At 55.5% G+C, this 16,459-nt stretch overlaps 2 protein-coding genes and 1 non-coding gene across 10 annotated transcripts in view; 1 reads left to right on the top strand and 2 right to left on the bottom strand.

Moving 5' to 3' along the window:
* Positions 1 to 348: 348 nt before the first annotated feature.
* On the top strand, positions 349 to 1,926 carry CSF3 (colony stimulating factor 3). The gene is made up of 4 exons (XM_037993106.2): positions 349 to 754; positions 1,144 to 1,251; positions 1,400 to 1,546; positions 1,711 to 1,926. Exons 1-4 carry the CDS (start codon positions 572 to 574, stop codon positions 1,873 to 1,875), a joined length of 603 nt encoding a protein of 200 aa, XP_037849034.1. The 5' UTR covers positions 349 to 571; the 3' UTR covers positions 1,876 to 1,926.
* Positions 1,927 to 3,966: 2,040 nt separating this feature from the next.
* Positions 3,967 to 16,459, bottom strand: part of MED24 (mediator complex subunit 24) — a 38,155-nt gene continuing 25,662 nt past the window's right edge. For 6 of the 8 annotated variants that reach the window (XM_037993103.2, XM_008012819.3, XM_008012811.3 and 3 more), the window contains 14 exons: positions 14,627 to 14,738; positions 13,699 to 13,841; positions 12,793 to 12,830; positions 12,268 to 12,350; positions 11,752 to 11,930; positions 11,543 to 11,642; positions 11,063 to 11,238; positions 8,007 to 8,271; positions 7,446 to 7,627; positions 7,220 to 7,310; positions 6,778 to 6,877; positions 5,117 to 5,197; positions 4,640 to 4,788; positions 3,967 to 4,503 (listed from right to left, as the gene is read on the bottom strand). In XM_037993103.2, the coding sequence (XP_037849031.1) occupies positions 4,387 to 4,503; positions 4,640 to 4,788; positions 5,117 to 5,197; positions 6,778 to 6,877; positions 7,220 to 7,310; positions 7,446 to 7,627; positions 8,007 to 8,271; positions 11,063 to 11,238; positions 11,543 to 11,642; positions 11,752 to 11,930; positions 12,268 to 12,350; positions 12,793 to 12,830; positions 13,699 to 13,841; positions 14,627 to 14,738 (1,816 nt within the window). In that variant the 3' untranslated portion in view covers positions 3,967 to 4,386. The remainder of the gene's footprint in view (positions 4,504 to 4,639; positions 4,789 to 5,116; positions 5,198 to 6,777; positions 6,878 to 7,219; positions 7,311 to 7,445; positions 7,628 to 8,006; positions 8,272 to 11,062; positions 11,239 to 11,542; positions 11,643 to 11,751; positions 11,931 to 12,267; positions 12,351 to 12,792; positions 12,831 to 13,698; positions 13,842 to 14,626; positions 14,739 to 16,459) is intronic. The other 2 variants (XM_073005338.1, XM_037993101.2) reach the window with 1 other exon arrangement.
* LOC119622240 (small nucleolar RNA SNORD124) lies at positions 12,427 to 12,530 on the bottom strand. The gene has a single exon (XR_005238907.1). It is a non-coding gene; the product is annotated as a small nucleolar RNA SNORD124 (small nucleolar RNA).

Raw genomic sequence — 16,459 nt, 5'->3', positions numbered from 1 at the left:
CGCCACTTCCCCACAGGCTGCTGCCGCTTCCAGGCATCTACCAGCGACTCAGCCTTTGTTCAGCTGTTCTGTTCAAACACCCTGGGGCCATTCAGGCCTGGGTGGGGCAGCGGGAGGAAGGGAGTTTGAGGGGGGCAAGGCGACGTCAAAGAAGTATCAGAGATTCCACAATTTCACAAAACTTTCGCAAACAGCTTTTTGTTCCAACCCCCCTGCATTGTCTTGGACACCAAATTTGCATAAATCCTGGGAAGTTATTACTAAGTCTTAGTCGTGGCCCCAGGTAATTTCCTCCCAGGCCTCCGTGGGGTTATGTATAAAGGCCCCCCTGGAGCTGGGCCCCAAAACAGCCCGGAGCCTGCAGCCCAGCCCCACCCAGACCCATGGCTGTACCTGCCGCCCAGAGCCCCATGAAGCTGATGGGTGAGTGTCTTGGCCCAGGATGGGAGAGCTGCCCGCCCTGGCATGGGAGGGAGGCTGGTGTGACAGAGGGGCTGGGGATCCCCGTTCTGGGAATGGGGATTAAAGGCACCCAGTGTCCCCGAGAGGGCCTCAGGTGGTAGGGAACAGCATGTCTCCTGAGCCCGCTCTGTCCCCAGCCCTGCAGCTGCTGCTGTGGCACAGCACACTCTGGACAGTGCAGGAAGCCACCCCCCTGGGCCCTGCCAGCTCCCTGCCCCAGAGCTTCCTGCTCAAGTGCTTAGAGCAAGTAAGGAAGATCCAGGGCGATGGTGCCGCGCTGCAGGAGAAGCTGGTGAGTGAGGCGGGCGAGAGGGCTGTGGAGGGAAGCCCAGTGGGGAGAGCTAAGGGGGATGGAACTGTGGGCCGACATCCTCAGGAAGGGACGTGGGAGAATATTAGGAGCGGTGGAGCTGGGGAAGGCTGGGAAGGGACTTGGGGAGGAGGACCTTGGTGGGGACAGTGCTCGGGAGGGCTGGCTGGGATGGGAGTGGAGGCATCACATTCAGAAGAAGGGGCAAGAGCCGTTGTGAGATGAGAGGGTGGGGGTGCAGGGCAGAGAGGAACTGAACAGCCTGGCAAGACATGGAGGGAGGGGAAAGACCAGAGAATTGGGGAGGACCAGGGAAGGAGGAGCGGTGACCTGGCCACGGCGAGTCTCACTCTGCATCCTTCCATCCCCAGTGTGCCACCTACAAGCTGTGCCACCCCGAGGAGCTGGTGCTGCTTAGACACTCTCTGGGCATCCCCTGGGCTCCCCTGAGCAGCTGCCCCAGCCAGGCCCTGCAGCTGGTGAGTGTCAGGAGAGGATAAGGCTGATGAGCAGGGGAAAGGAGAGGAGGGACACCCATGGGCTCCCCCAGGTCTCCAGGTTCCAAGCTGGGGGCCTGATGGGAGGGTCTCAGGCAGCACCCCCTAACTCTTCTGCTCTGTCTCCCAGACAGGCTGCTTGAGCCAACTCCATAGCGGCCTCTTCCTCTACCAGGGGCTCCTGCAGGCCCTGGAAGGGATCTCTCCTGAGTTGGGCCCCACCTTAGATACACTGCAGCTGGACGTTGCCGACTTTGCCACCACTATCTGGCAGCAGGTGAGCCTTGTTGGGCAGGGTGGCCAAGGTCATGCTGGCATTCCAGGCACCGCAGCCGGGCCTGTGTATGGGCCCTGTCCATGCTGTCAGCCCCCAGCATTTCCTCATTTGTAATAACGCCCACTCAGCAGGGCCCAGCCACTGATCGCAACTTTCCTCTACAGATGGAAGACCTGGGAATGGCCCCTGCCCTGCAGCCCACCCAGGGTGCCATGCCAGCCTTCACCTCTGCCTTCCAGCGCCGGGCGGGAGGCGTCCTGGTTGCCTCCCATCTGCAGCGCTTCCTGGAGCTAGCGTACCGCGTTCTACGCCACCTTGCCCAGTCCTGAGCCAAGCCCTCCCCATCCCATGTATTTATCTCTATTTAATATTTATGCCTATTTAAGCCTCATATTTAAAGACAGGGAAGAGTAGAACGAAGCCCCAGGCCTCTGTGTCCTTCCCTGCATTTCTGAGTTTCATTCTCCTGCCTGTAGCAGTGAGAAAAGCTCCTGTCCTCCCATCCCCTGGACTGGGAGGTAGATAGGTAAATACCAAGTATTTATTACTGTGACTGCTCCCCAGCCCTGGCTCTGCAGTGGGCACTGGGATGAGCCACAGTAAGCCCCTGGTCCCAGGGGTCCCCACCTGGGGCCCTTGAGAGTATCAGGTCTCCCACGTGGGAGACAAGAAATCCCTGTTTAATATTTAAACAGCAGTGTTCCCCATCTGGGTCCTTGCACCCCTCACTCTGGCCTCAGCCGACTGCACAGCGACCCCTCCATCCCTTTGGGTGTGAGGTCCCTGGACAAGCAGAGGCAGCCAGAGCTGGGAAGCATGGCCCTGGGGTCCCACGAACTTGCTGGGGAATCTCGTTTTTCTTCTTAAGACTTTTGGGACATGGTTTGACTCCCCACATGAGGAACTCAGGCATCACCGACGTGTCTCCTGTTTTTCTGGGTGCCCTCGGGACACCTGCCCTGCCCCCATGAGGGTCAAGACTATGACTCTTTTTAGGGCTGGGCAGGTGCCTGGATATTTGCCTTGCTGGACAGGGACTGGGGATGTGGGAGGGAGCAGACAGGAGGAATGATGTCAGACGTGTGTGTGAAAGGAAGCTCAACTGTCACCCTCCACCTCTTCACCCCCGACTCACCAGTGTCCCCTCCACTGTCGCATTGTAACCAAACTTCAGGATAATAAAGTGTTTGCCTCCAGTCATGTCCTTCCTCCTCCTTGAGTCCAGCTGGTGCCTGGTCAGGGGCTGGGGAGGTGGCTGAAGGCTGGGAGGGGCCTGAGGGGGAGGTCGGGGAGGAGGTCCAGGGAGAAGGGGGAAGGTTCTCAAGTTCGTCTGACATTCATTCCATTAGCACGTATTTATCTGAGCACCCACTCTGTGCAGATGCTGGGCTAAGTGCTGGGGACACAGCAGGGAACAAGGCAGACATAGAATGAGCAGCCACAGCCACGCAGGGAAGACAGAGGCACTGGGACCATGGGAACACGGAAAGGAGAGGGCATGGGGTCCAGGTGGGCTTAACAGGCCAGACACAGTCAGACAAGATGAAGCCAAGGACTGCTGAGCATCTGTACCAGGCTTGTCATTTACCATCTTCCATAAACTTGAGCCCATCCATCAAGTTGGAGTTTCTCTCCTCCTCAGGCTCAGTCTCTGCACTTGCCCCAGCTGGTCACTTCCTGCTTACGGCAGCCCCGTAAGCTGAAGAGCGCTAAGCTCACAGCACAGGAGGGTGCAGAGCTGTGGCAAGTAGGGGGGCCAGCGACCACACTGCAGGTGTGAGGCCTGCCTGCAGCCAAAGACTCCTGTGTGGCTTTGGGGTACCCCCACCAGCCCCCAGTCCACTATCTGCCCAAGCCTTGTCCTCCTCAGCTCCTCGGTCCCTCCCACCTCCCCAGCCCATGGCTCCTCAGAAACAGGGTCAGAAGTGTCCACTGCCAGCTCAGAGTCATCCATCTAGGGGCTCAGAGACGTGTGAGGCAGGCAAGGAAGGGTTAAAGGTCCGGCCCTCATCCCCCCACCTCCCATCCCCCAGCCCTTTTTTGGAGGCAACAGATCAAATCCCAGGCTAGTCAGAGTGTGGGTAGGGTTGGGCCAGGTTCCGGAGACAGCAGAGCAGGCCACCCTGCCCCAGCACTGTGGGGCCCTGAGCCAAAGCCTCTCCCCTTTCAGGGTACAGCTGGCTTTGCGGGAGGGGGCAGCAGGCCGGCCAACTTGGCTCCAAGGAAGGGAAGCTGCTTTCCCCTGGCCCTTCCTCAGCTGAGCAAGTCCACATAGGACCCTGAGCCCTGCCACCCCTGCACCTCTTCCTCCTCCTCCTCACCACAGGAGTGAGCTTTCCCCGGCCACAGCACAGGCAGTCCAGGGAGAGAGCACTGTGCCCTGCCCCGGGTGACACTGACACCAACAGCACCCACAGTCGCAAAGGGATCCACGAGGAGCTTTATTTACACATGAACAAAGGTAGATTTCCCTCACATATTACAAAATATATATATACATACACACACACACACACACTGCATCTAGAAAGTTCCTCAGAAGTAAGACTACTCCTGGGCTGGGGCGGGCGCACACAGGGGTGACCACTGGGCTTGTGGTCCAGGCTGCTCACACTCCTCAGGTGCTGGCAGACAGAGAAGAAATTTCAAAAGAGGAAACCAGGAGACATCCTGGAGGTCAGGAGTCAGGAGCGGGGAACTGGAAGCTGCCAGAGGCTCTTGCACCACGTGGAGCGGATGTGAGCCACGATGCCTCATCTTTCCTCACTGCTTCCCTTGGAGGCGCCTGGGGCTGCACCAGTCCCCAGCCCCCAGCCCCCACTGCGGCCATGCCAAGCCCCTCAGAGTGCAGCAATGGCTTTAGCAGCCACCTGGCGGCCCAGGGGCAGGCTGAGGTCCGTGATGGCCAGAACCACCTTGGGGCTGGACATGGCTGACACCTTCACCAGTTCCGACACCTGCCACAGACAGAGATGCTGCTTGCTGGATGGCTGGTGGTGGGCGTGCTGTCCCACGGGAAGGAAGCCCCTCCCTGCTCCAAGGGCTGCGCTGAGGCCCCAGAACCAGCGGGAGAGCCAGGAAGGTGGTACTCACAGTGGTGAAGGGCATGAACTGCAGGACACTGCCGCGGCCACCCTGCTCCAGGCAGTCCACACACTCCTCCATGAACCACTGCACGAACTGGGTGTGGGGGCCAGCGGTGCGCGACCCCAGGATGGAGGAGATGAGCAGGAAGAGGTTGGCTGTGGAGAGTGACAGGAGAGAGTTCCATGAGAGGGGGTGAGGTCACACTCTGGGAGAAGGTGGGACTGAAAAGGGAAAAGAAATACATGCTGAGCATGTCCCCAAAATGGGGTGTCAGAGAGAGAAAATATAAAAGGCAACTGGGGAGGGGAGGAGGGGGAACTAGACAGGAGCCTGGGAGCCAGGACAGCCAGCAATGAGGGGCATGGAGGGAGAAGGGAGGGGCGCCATGAGACCCCTTCCAGCTGACAAGGTCGCCCAGCCTCCATGAGGAGAGGGACTCATCCAGCTAACCCCCAGGTTCAGCAGCAGGGGTAGGGAACTTACCCAGGACTCGGTTCAGAGGGTCCCGCATGTTGACGGTGTGGAGCTGAGAGGCTGAGAGGGAGCTGCTCATGGACCGGTCTGCTGTGGGATGGAGCAGACGGAGCGCTGGGGAACAGCCTGCCTAGTGCAAAAGCGGCGCTCCCTGGGGATACCCCCACCCGACCTTCACCCATCGGAGGTAACTGGTACATGGAAAGCCCAGAGAAGACCCTGAGATCAAAAGCACAGAGGGAGGCTGGGTGCAGGGGCTCACACCTGTAATCCCAGCACTTTGGGAGGCCAAGGCAGGAGGATTGCTTGAGCCCAGGAGTTCGAGACCAACCTTGGCAACTAGCAAGACTCCATCTCTACAAAATATACAAAAATTGGCTGGGCATGGTGCCAAAGCCTGTAGTCCCAGCTCCTTGGGAGGCTGAGGCAGACTGCTTGAGCCCAGGAGAACAAGGCTGCAGTGAGCCGAGATGGTGCCACTGTACTCCAGCATGAGCAACAGAGCAAAACCCTGTCTCAAAAAAACAGGCTGAGAGCAGGGGTTCACGCCTGTAATCCTAGCACTTTGGGAGGCCAAGGTAGGTAGATCACCTGAGTTCAGGAGTTCGAGACCAGTCTGACTAATATGGTGAAACCCCATCTCTACTAAAAATACAAAAATTAGCCGGGCGTTGTGGCAGGCGCCTGTAGTCCCAGCTACTCGGGAGGCTCAGACAGAAAAACTGCTTAACCCAGGAGGCGGAGGTTGCAGTGAGCTGAGATCACGTCACTGCACTCCCTCTGGGCAAGAGAGGGAGACTCCAACTCAAAAAAAAACAGAAAAAAAGGCACACAGGGGCCTCAGATACAGAGATCCCAACGGAGATGAGAGAAAAACTAATGTGTGGCGAGCACACAGCGCCAGGGGCCGATCTTGGTACGTCCTAGGCCGCTTACTCCTCACAACACCCCATTTACAGATGAGGAGACCCAGATGGGGGCTGGCTCAGTCACTAAAGGTCACAGCGCTTGCAGCTGGAGCATTTTTCTTCTGATCAAGTGTATAATTGGTCCCTTAGTCCCTAAAAGCCTTCAGAGAAAAGTTCAGGCTCAGGAGAAATCTCTGGAAACAGGAAAAATGCCACAGAAGGAGCCCTTTGCAGTAAGTTTGGCAGGGAGGAGAGGACAGTGAGAAGGATGCCCTCCAGGGAAGAGAGGGGTGGCGGGGTGTGCTCTTCAGGCAGGAAGGTGGGGAGTAGTCCCAAGTTCCAGCCCGGGCTTCTCCGGGCATGTTCGGGGGAAGGAAGGAAGGTCAGAGCTGGTGAGTCAATGGCACAGGCTGTGCCTAAGGCGGTGAACTCATTTGGGTAGCTTGTCATCCCCTCAACCCTGGGGTAAGGGAGGGGGCAGGAGGGTTGCAGGCGGCAGTGGGGGAGGGGGGCTCGGGGGAACAGCTGTGGGTTGGGCTGGACCTGGGCAGAGGAGCTTCAGCCCTCAGGGAGTGAGAACAGCAACCTCTTCCCTAAGGGCAAGACACAGAGCACCCCCCTGGGGGCTAAAACAGCAGGTCCCTGCCACACCCTCTCTGACCAGCTGCGAAGATGCCTGCAGCTGGGGCAGTGGCAGAGTGGCAGCATCGGGGAGTGGATTCCCAGGAACGGGACCGGCGTGCCACCAGCCCACACACTCACTGGGGCTTGAAAGGATGTTGGCATCATCCTCATTGGAGCTCAGCAGTCGCATCAACTTTGAAGGCTGCACATCATCCAGGGGGAAGAGGCTGATATAGTCCTAGAGGGTGTGAGAGTCACTGTTACACACTCCTAAACCCCCCAGCTTCTAGCTGGCAGGGAAAAGAGCTGGAGCTCCGATTTGAGTGAGGTCAGCATAGCCAGCAGGGCCTCAGTCCCTCTCTGCTCAACCCCTCCCAATATCCTACAGATCCCTTGTGCCCATGGGCAGGTTGGGGCCACACAGATCACCCATGCAGATTCCTGACCAATCATGCCGGGCACAGCTGCCCCAAGGGCAGGGGCCACATCTGCTTCCCTTTGCCTGGGGAATCCTCAGGAAATGCTGAACAAACCAGTGAACAAGTGAAGCCGGCGGGGGCGGTGGGAGGTGGGGGCCTACCTCGATGTCTTCGCGGTGTCTCTTCTTTTGGCGGGTGGATGCCTGTCCCTTGTGGGAGGAGTAGGAACTGAGGGCACACCATACGGCCAGCCTGGCAAAGAGTTCCAGAAAAAGGGGGACAGTGAGAGGCGACCCGAAGCTTTCTGTGTCACCCCAGGGTGGCACTAGGCAAGGGGTGCCTGACCCTGGGTGGCAGGAGCAGGGTAAGCTCTGAAGAGAATCTTACTTGGCAAGAGCAGTGCCTGGGGGGTCCATGAGGCTGTGCCACTTGGAGGAGTCAGTGAGCAGGCCAGGCAGGATGTGGCCCAGCAGGACCAGGGTCACTTGCTGCATGTCCAGGCAGAAGATGGAGTAGAGCAGTTCCACTGCCCGGAGCGCGTGCTCCTTCCGCGTCTCCTTCAGCAGCTCCTAGTGCTCGGGAAGCGGGGCAGTTCAGGAGCTGGGGGCCCGGGATCTGGGGCTCTGACACCTTACCACTCCAGCACTGGTGTGCGGGAAGCGGGGCAGTTCAGGAGCCGGGGGCCTGGGATCTGGGGCTCTGACACCCTGCCACCCCAGCATGGCTGTACAGGAAGGCCCGCAGAGGGGTTCCAGATGTTGCTCCGCCCCTCAGGCTGAATCCCAGTCTCTGGCCAGAGCTCCCCAAGGAGGCAACTCTGAGGCGAGGCATCCCGGGGAGGCCACCTGGTTCATGGCAGCCTCTTAGCGAAGCCTGGCAGACCAGGCCAGGTGTGGGGAGCCAGGGGACAGGACCGATGTCAGCCCACGGCCACTCCAGCCTAAGTACCTTAATGAGGTTGTTGCAGAACCAGTAGACGCCGCCCATGTGCAGTAGAGTGTCGAAGATGTGGATGGAGCGGCTGTCCACCCAGCCCTTCTCCAGCACTTTGGCAAAGATGTCCGTCAGCACCTCCTTGATGGGCCGCTTGGGGGGCAGCAGGTTCCAGTAGGGCATCGTGTCCACCCCGGTGGAGGGAAACTTGATCTGCGTGGCTGTCTGCTGCAGCACGTCAGCACACATGCGCTCCAGGATCGAGTTCATGATAACCACCCTAGGAGAGGGCCGAGAGGACCTGAGGCTCAGGTGCCACTGTGGGGTGGGGAGGGAGAGGAGGGAACAGCCATGCCAGACTTTCCCCTGGACTTGGGTTACAGAAATCTCCCTGGGGCATTAACTCAGTTCTGCAATGGGGGAGGGTACACCCCGGAGCGACCTGGCTCCGTCTCTGCTCCTGGCAGGTCTCTCACCTGGAGGACACAAAGCCTATCAACAGGGACTGGGCAGGGACTTTCCTCCCCCTGGCCATTCCAGCCAGATATTCACATTTTCTTTTATTCTCCAACTTCCCCCATCCCCCAGGCCTGGGCCCTGCCAACCTGCCACATAAACAAACACAATCACTTCCTCCTGGGGTGAGCGCTTGGGGGTCCCCGCCCAGCCCTGGCCTCCTCCCAAAGTAAACTGTTCCTTCCAGGAGAGGCCCAAGGGCTGCCCCACAGGACTCTTCCCGGCCCCTGGTAGCTGGGCAGATAGAAGTGTATGTCCAGGAATTTTCTCGTGGAAAGAGGCTTCGGAAGTGAATACCGACCCAGGCCGAGTGCTGACCGTTCCTGGAATGCAGGGTGGCTCTGGGAAAGTTGCTGTGACTTTTAGAGCCACTTTTCCCACCTGCACAATGGAGTCACAGACTTCCCACTACCCCTTATCCAGATAGGACTCAGGGTGCTTAGAATGGGTTACACCAGAACGAGTTCCCTATTTGGTAGGGCGGTGGGGAGGTAGCGGGGAAATGCGGGAAGAAAGAAAAAAAGAAGGAAGCAAGGGGAGAATGAAATGTGCTTTTCCAGACCCTCCAAACCTCATTCAGCTCAATGCTTCCCCTTCTCCCTATTAAGACATCCTCAGGCCCGGTGCAGTGGCTCACACCTATAATCCTAGCACTTTGGGAGGCTGAGGCGGGCAGATCACCTGAGGTCGGGAGTTCAAGAGCAGCCTGGCCAAGATAGTGAAACCCCATCTCTACTAAAAATACAAAAATTAGCTGGGTGTGGTGGCGCATGCCTGTAATCCTGGCTACTTAGGAGGCTGAGGCAGGAGACTCTCTTGAATCCAGGAGGCGGAAGTTGCAGTGAGCCGAGATCAGGCCACAACACTCTAGCCTGGGCAACAGAGCGAAACGCCGTCTCAAAAATAAACAAATAAATAAATAAACAAGCAAACAAATAAATAAATAAATAAATAAAATAAAGATATCCTCAACGTTGCCATAAAGATATGGCAGCACCCAAAACATATTGGCTGGTAAACACCCAAGTTCACAGCAGCACTATTCACTATAGCCCAAAGGTGGAAGCAGGTGAAGTGTCCACGGACAGAGGAGGGATCAAGATGTGGTATAGCCACACAACGGAGGTTTTGTTTTGTTTTTGTTTTGTTTTTTGAGATAGTCTCACTCTTTCACCCAGGCTGGAGTGCAGTGGCACAATCTCGGCTCACTGCAACCTCCACTTCCTGGGTTCAAGTGATTCTCCTGTCTCAGCCTCCCAAGTAGCTGGGATTACAGGCGCCTGCCACCACTCCCTGCTCATTTTTGTATTTTTAGTAGAGACAAGGTTTTACCATGTTGGCCAGGCTGGCCTTAAACTCCTGACCTCAAGTGATCCACCCGCCTCGGCCTCCCAAAGTGCTAGGATTGCAGGCGTGAGCCACCACGCCTGGCCCACAACAGAGTATTATTCAGCCTTAAAAAGGGAGAATATCCTGTCACATGCTACTACATGGATGAGCTTTGAGGACATCACGCTGAGTGAAGTCAGTCAATTACGAAAAGCAAGGACTGTATGATTCCAGTTAAATGAGGCATCTAAAAAGTAGTCAAATTCAGCAGGGCGCGGTGAGTCACGCCTGTAATCCCAGCACTTTGGGAGTCCCCAGTGAGAGGATCACTTGAGGCCTAGAGTTCAAGACCTAGCAATATAACGAGACCCTGTCTCTACAAAAAATAGAAAAATTAGCTGGCTGTGGGCCTGCAGTCCCAGCTACTTGGGAGGCTGAGGCGAGAGGATCACTCGAGCCCAGGAGTTTTAGGTTGCAGTGAGACTCACTCTGGGCTGGGTAAGAATAAGACCTTGTCTCAAAAAAAAAAAAAAAAAAGTATCAAGTAGTCAAATTCCTAGACACAGAAAGCAAAATAGTAGTTACCGGGAGCTGGAGGGAGGGGAAAATGGGAAGTTGTTGTTCAGCGGGTACAGAGTTTCAGAGATGTAAGAAGAAAGTTCTGAAGACCTGTTACACAACAGTGTGAATATACTTAACACTACTGAACAGCACACTTAAACAACATGGCTAAGATGGCAAATCTTATGTGTGTTTTACAATAAAAAAAGCAAACAACTTATTGGTTGGGTGAATGAACTCAATGTAGCTGGTCACCACGGAAGTCCTCCAAGCCCTTGAAGAGCCAGGGCAGGAAACTGTCCTAAGAGATAACTGAGGGTGGGGGATGGCCTGTAAAATCTACAGACAGTTTCCTAGCTCCTAGACAGTTATACAGTTTTCTTCTTTTGGGAGCTAGTTGTCTAGAACTTGAGTCTCTGCGGGCAGACCCTGTTTGGGTCTGCATTTCTGACACACAGCAGGTGCTGGCATATAAACGCTTCTGCCACAGAGACACAGTACGTTTGCCGAGTCAGGTGAGTGAATGCATGAATAGGAAAGTGAGTGAGCGAATGATCGAGCAGCGTGTTTGCGAAGGTCAGAAAAGGGAGGAGGGCTTGTTATTGGATGTGCTGACTTCTCACAGCACACTTGTAGGGTCTGAGAAGGGAAGGTGGGTTACTGACCTCTCATTGTAGAACTGCAGGGTGTTCTCACTAAACAGCGGCCCTGCTAGCTGGCGGATCATCTGCAGCGACTTCTCACGCTCATCCAGCCCCAGCATCCGGACGTGGGCCACAAGCCAAGCCACAGCACACACCGCCAGACTGCATACCTTCCCTTTGATGTTATCAGTGATTTTCTAGGGGAGAGGGAAAGGTGATGGGCTACCATCTATCTCCCTTTCCTGAACCACCATCACCTTCTCAGCCTCTGTGGGCAGCTAAGTGCAGCGGGTGGAGTCCCGGGCTACACTCCCCACAAGTTTGATCTTCCCAGAGCTACCTGGGCCAGAGGGAGTGGCTAAGACTACAATTACACAAAAGATCGATATCAAAACATGAGTCCTGGATTAAAGGTCTTCTTGCCCTTACGAAATATAACAAGTCATCACTGGCTGGCTCTGCGTCTCAGGGGAGCGAAGGCTGCTGGGAAGGCGGGGCTACCTGGATGGACTCGAAAGCCAGGACCCCATTCTCCCAGGCATTGAGGATTTCCAAGATGGCGGCTGAGATGCTGAGACAGGCCTCGTGCCACTTCATCTGCCTGCGGGAGTGCAGAGAAGTCAGCACAGAGGAGCAGGGGACGGGCTCAGGGAGAGGGTCTTGACCCTGCCCCCACCGCCACCCTTGGAGTGGGCGCCCGGGCCACTGACACCAGCTTCATCTCCGAGGAGTTGTTGAGCAGGGCCACCAGGGACTCCACTTTGGTGGAGTCGGGGCGGAAGCAGGGGTGGTCAGGGTTCAGGATCTTGCCCTCCTCAGGCATGCAGGTCTGCATCCAGGTCTCGAAGAAGGGCACCTCAGCTCCTGTGCGCGACTCAGACAGAATCACCTGGGAAAGGGGAAGGGGGGCACCAGCCGAGTGGGGAGGGCGCGGCGCCTGCCAGCGCTGGACCTGGGGCTGCACCGTTTCCCGCCAGGCTGCTGCTCCAGCGCAGCCCGAAGACTGGGGACGAACTGTTCTAAGGGAGCCAGACGGGGGCAATGCTGCCACCTAGTGGTCAGTGTGAACATGGGGCTGAAGGGGCCGTCCGGGTGGTCACCTGGTTTCTGAGGCCCACAGAACTAACTGGCTGAGAGGCTGTGGGGGTGCAGGCGGTGAGGTGGGGAGAGTTCCGGGTTACCTTCTTCCCCTGAGCCCCCGTCCCGGTTGCTCCCCTCTCTCTCACCTCTGAACCATAGGTCTGGGCCACATGGCACAGCATGAGGAAGGAGATGTCAAACAGCAGGGCCCGGACGGAGGCCGGTTTGGCTGTGGAAGGACAGGAAGGCTGAGCTCCCAGACGAGGGCAGGGGGCGGTCCGTGTTTGGGTCGACAGGGATCGGGATTTGCCTCTAGGAAGGTCAGGGACCAAGTGGCTCCTTCAAAGCTCTGAGGCTCAGAATCCTTTTCTTGAGTCTCAACTGGAACATCATCCCTTCCTTGAAACCAAAGACCCTCAGCACCCTCTCCTGGCATACCCAACCAAGTCATAAAGGAGTGAGGGCGGAAGGAGACACAGGGATGGTCTGGGAAGAATACTTTTCCAGCATTACCCACTTTCAAGCTCTGTGGAAGCTTCCGTTGGTCATGGCTCTGAGGAGGGAGCACAGCCTCCCCCTGTTGAGCCCGAGAGCCCTCCTCCCTCCCACACTCTCCCGCCACACCGCTCCTCAGGGCCTACTGGGCCTGCAGATGCACAGGGCTGACTTACTGCTTTCTTCGCTGCCATAGGTTGTGAATTCATTCAAACTGAAAGGAATGGAGACAGGTTGCATTAACCAGGGCATGAGCTGAGCAGTAGCTGGGCGCTGGGGACTACACATGCTCAGAGAGTGGTCGCTAGAGTCAGAGTTACTGGTTAAACTTAAAATGAGACACATTGGTACAGGAGAAAGAAGGATTTCCTTTTTTTTTTTTTTTTTTTTTTTGAGATAGAGTCTCACTCTGTTACCCAGGCTGGAGTACAGTGGCACAATCTCAGCTCACTGCAACCTCTGCCTCCGTTCAAGCAATTCTTCTGCCTCAGTCTCCCAAGTAGCTGGGATTACAGATGCCCGCCACCACACCTGGCTAATTTTTTATATTTTTAGTAGAGACAGGGTTTCACCAAGTTGGCCAGGCTGGTCTTCAACTCCTGACCTCAGGTGATCCACCCACCTTGGCCTCCCTTAGTGCTGGGATTACAGGCGTGAGCCACCGCACCCGGCCAGAAGGATTTTTATTGTTAGAAGATTTCCAAGGCCTAGAGAATGGCTCACTGAATGGAACCATGTTCTATATATGTCAAATTCCAGGACAACCAAAGGCAACAGAATTTGAGAGCCCCTTATTAATAACTGGGCATACTCAGAATTCCTCCATGCCCAGTGTTCAACACCTCAACCCTTACCCTCATGCCTTTACCAAACATGTCCACTCCATCCTCAGCTGAAGAGAAAGGAACACTTAGGTCGCAAGAACAGGCCCTTCCTCCAAGATCTCCAGCCAGGATGCTCTGTCTAGGCCCGTGGGTCTCTGGATGAGACCCAGACCCAGGTACCTGACTCCTACCCTGCTACCTCCTCCCAACACACGGCCTCCCTGCATGCCCTGGGGTCAGGGGCTTGGACTTCCTCACTTGATGAATTTCCGGGCGAAGGATTTCAGCTTTCCAGTGGCAGCAGCGGCAGCCAGCAGCAAGTCCAGACTCTTCCCGGACAGCATGTGGCCCAGGACTCCCAGCAGTCCCTCCGGGGACTTAGAGTGGTCTGCATCCATCGTCTGGGGACAGGACAGGAAATCAAGTCCTGAAGAACACTGAAGACCCCCCACCCAAGATACAGCCTAGCCACATTTTCTGTTTTTCACAACCTGGAATGTAATCTACATCTTTCTGACTTCGATCTGGAAAATAATTCCTAAAACCCACCCTTGCTCTCCAATCCATCCCTCTCATCTACACTGGCAAGCAGGTGGTGAGGTTGGAGTGGGCAAGGTCACAGCTGGGAGCTTCTCTGTTGTTTCCTTTTTTTTTTTTTGAGACAGAGTCTTGCTCTATTGCCCAGGCTAGAGTGCACTGGCGCAATCTTGGCTCACTGCAACCTCTGCCTCCTGGGTTCAGTGATTTTCCTGCCTCAGCCTCCCAAGTAACAGAGATTACAGGCATGCACCACCACATCCAGTGAATTTTGTGTTTTTAGTAGAGACATGGTTTCACCACGTTGGCCAAGCTGGTCTCAAACTTCTGACCTCAAGTGATCTTCCCACCTCAGCCTCCCAAAATGCTGGGATTACAGGCGTGAGCCACCGCACCCACGTCTCTGTTGTTTCCACGTGAGACAGCCTAAGTGAAAGTGCCTACTGCAGTGCCTGGTGTACAAATGAAGGTCCCACGGGTTAGCATTTGGTGGCAGCTGCCCTTGCCTCCCCTTTCACTACCTCCACAGCAACTATGTATAAAAGCTAAAGGAGACAGAGGTCTATGGCCTGTTTGTTTATCTGCAAGCAGAAGAAGCACTGGGAAGAAGAAAGAGAAGACCATGGTGGCCAGGGAAAGGCACACTCACCTTGAGGATGTTTGTGACAGTGGGCTCTGCCCGGAGGATCAGCTGGATGTTGGGCTGGATGTTGGCATTCTCTCCCGATTTCTGCTGGGGTGCGTGTTCTCGGTCTGCTTTGCTGTGGACATCACCAGTTGGCCAAGGAAGGGAAGAGGAATGAAGAGAAATTCTTGACACATTCCCTCGTTCAAGCCCAGAAGGAAATGAGCAGAGGAGGTGGGAAGCATGTAAGAATATCCAGGTTGGGGTGAAATTCTTTTTTTTTTTTTTTTTGAGACGGAGTCTCGCTCTGTCGCCCCGCCTGAAGTGCAGTGGTGCAATCTCAGCTGAAGTTTATGGACGCATAGTCAATGTCGCAATCATTGATTTATCCTTAGTCTTTTTTTTTTTTGAGACAGGTCTCACTCTGTCGCCCAGGCTGGAGTACAGTGGTGCAATCTCGGATCACTGCAGCCTCTGCCTCCCGAGCAGCTGGGCACTCACCACCACGCCAGACTTTTTTGTATTTTTAGTAGAGATGGGATTTCACCATGTTGGCCAGTCTGGTCTCAAACTCCTGACCTCAGGTGACCCGCCCACCTTGGCCTCCCAAAGTCCTGGGATGACAGGTGAGCCACTGCGCCTGGCTATTTATCATTAGTCTTTTGTTTTTTGAGACAGAGTCTCGCTCTGTCACCCAGGCTAGAATGCAGTGGCATAATCTCAGCTCATTACAACCTCCGCCTTCTGGGTTCAAGCGATTCTCCTGCCTCAGCCTCCTGAGTAGCTGGAATTACAGGTGCATACCACCACGCCCAGCTAATTTTTGTATTTTTAGTAGAGATGGGGTTTCACTATGTTGACCAGGCTGGTCTCGAACTCCTGACCTCATGATCCGCCCGCCTCGGCCTCACAAAGTGCTGGGATTACAGGTGTGAAGCATTGCACCCAGCCTATCATTAGTCTTAAATGTTCTGAAAGCACATTTAAGATTAAAGGAAGATTCAGGATTTTTACTTATTTTTTTTTTTGAGACAAGGTCTTACTCTATCACCCAGACTGGGGTGCAGTGGCATGATTTCGCCTCATCGCAACCTCTGCCTCCTGGGTTCAAGCAATTCTCATGCTTCAGCCTCCAGAGTAGCTGAGATTACAGGCACGCACCACTATGCCCGGCTGACTTTTGTATTTTTAGTAGACATGGGGTTTTGCTATGTTGGGCAGGCTGGTCTTGAACTCCTGGCCTCCAAGTAATCCATCTGCCTCTGGCCTAAGATTTTTACTTTTATCACAAAGATGGGTATGAGTTAAAGAGCAATGACTAAGAACGTAAAACTCTGGTCTGAAGACACCCATGCTTTTTTTTTTTTTGAGACGGAGTCTCGCTCTGCCACCCAGGCTGGAGTGCAGTGGCCGGATCTCAGCTCACTGCAAGCTCCGCCTCCCGGGTTCACGCCATTCTCCTGCCTCAGCCTCCCGAGTAGCTGGGACTACAGGCGCCCGCCACCACGCCCGGCTAGTTTTTTCGTATTTTTTAGTAGAGACGGGGTTTCACCGTGTCAGCCAGGATGGTCTCGATCTCCTGACCTCGTGATCCGCCCGTCTCGGCCTCCCAAAGTGCTGGGATTACAGGCTTGAGCCACCACGCCCGGCCTTTTTTTTTTTTTTTTTTTTTGAGACAGAGTAAACTCTGGTCTGAAGACACCCATGCTTTTTTTTTTTTTGAGACGGAGTCTCGCTCTGCCACCCAGGCTGGAGTGCAATGGCGTGATCTTGCCTCACCGCAACCTCCGTCTCCCGGGTTCAAGTGATTCTCCTGCCTCAGCCTCCCAAGAAGCTGGGATTACAGGCATGTGCCAC

Source organism: Chlorocebus sabaeus, chromosome 16 (genome assembly GCF_047675955.1).
Source record: "Chlorocebus sabaeus isolate Y175 chromosome 16, mChlSab1.0.hap1, whole genome shotgun sequence".
In the NCBI taxonomy this organism is placed as follows: Eukaryota; Metazoa; Chordata; class Mammalia; order Primates; family Cercopithecidae; genus Chlorocebus; species Chlorocebus sabaeus.
This window is presented reverse-complemented; position numbering and strand designations above follow the sequence as displayed.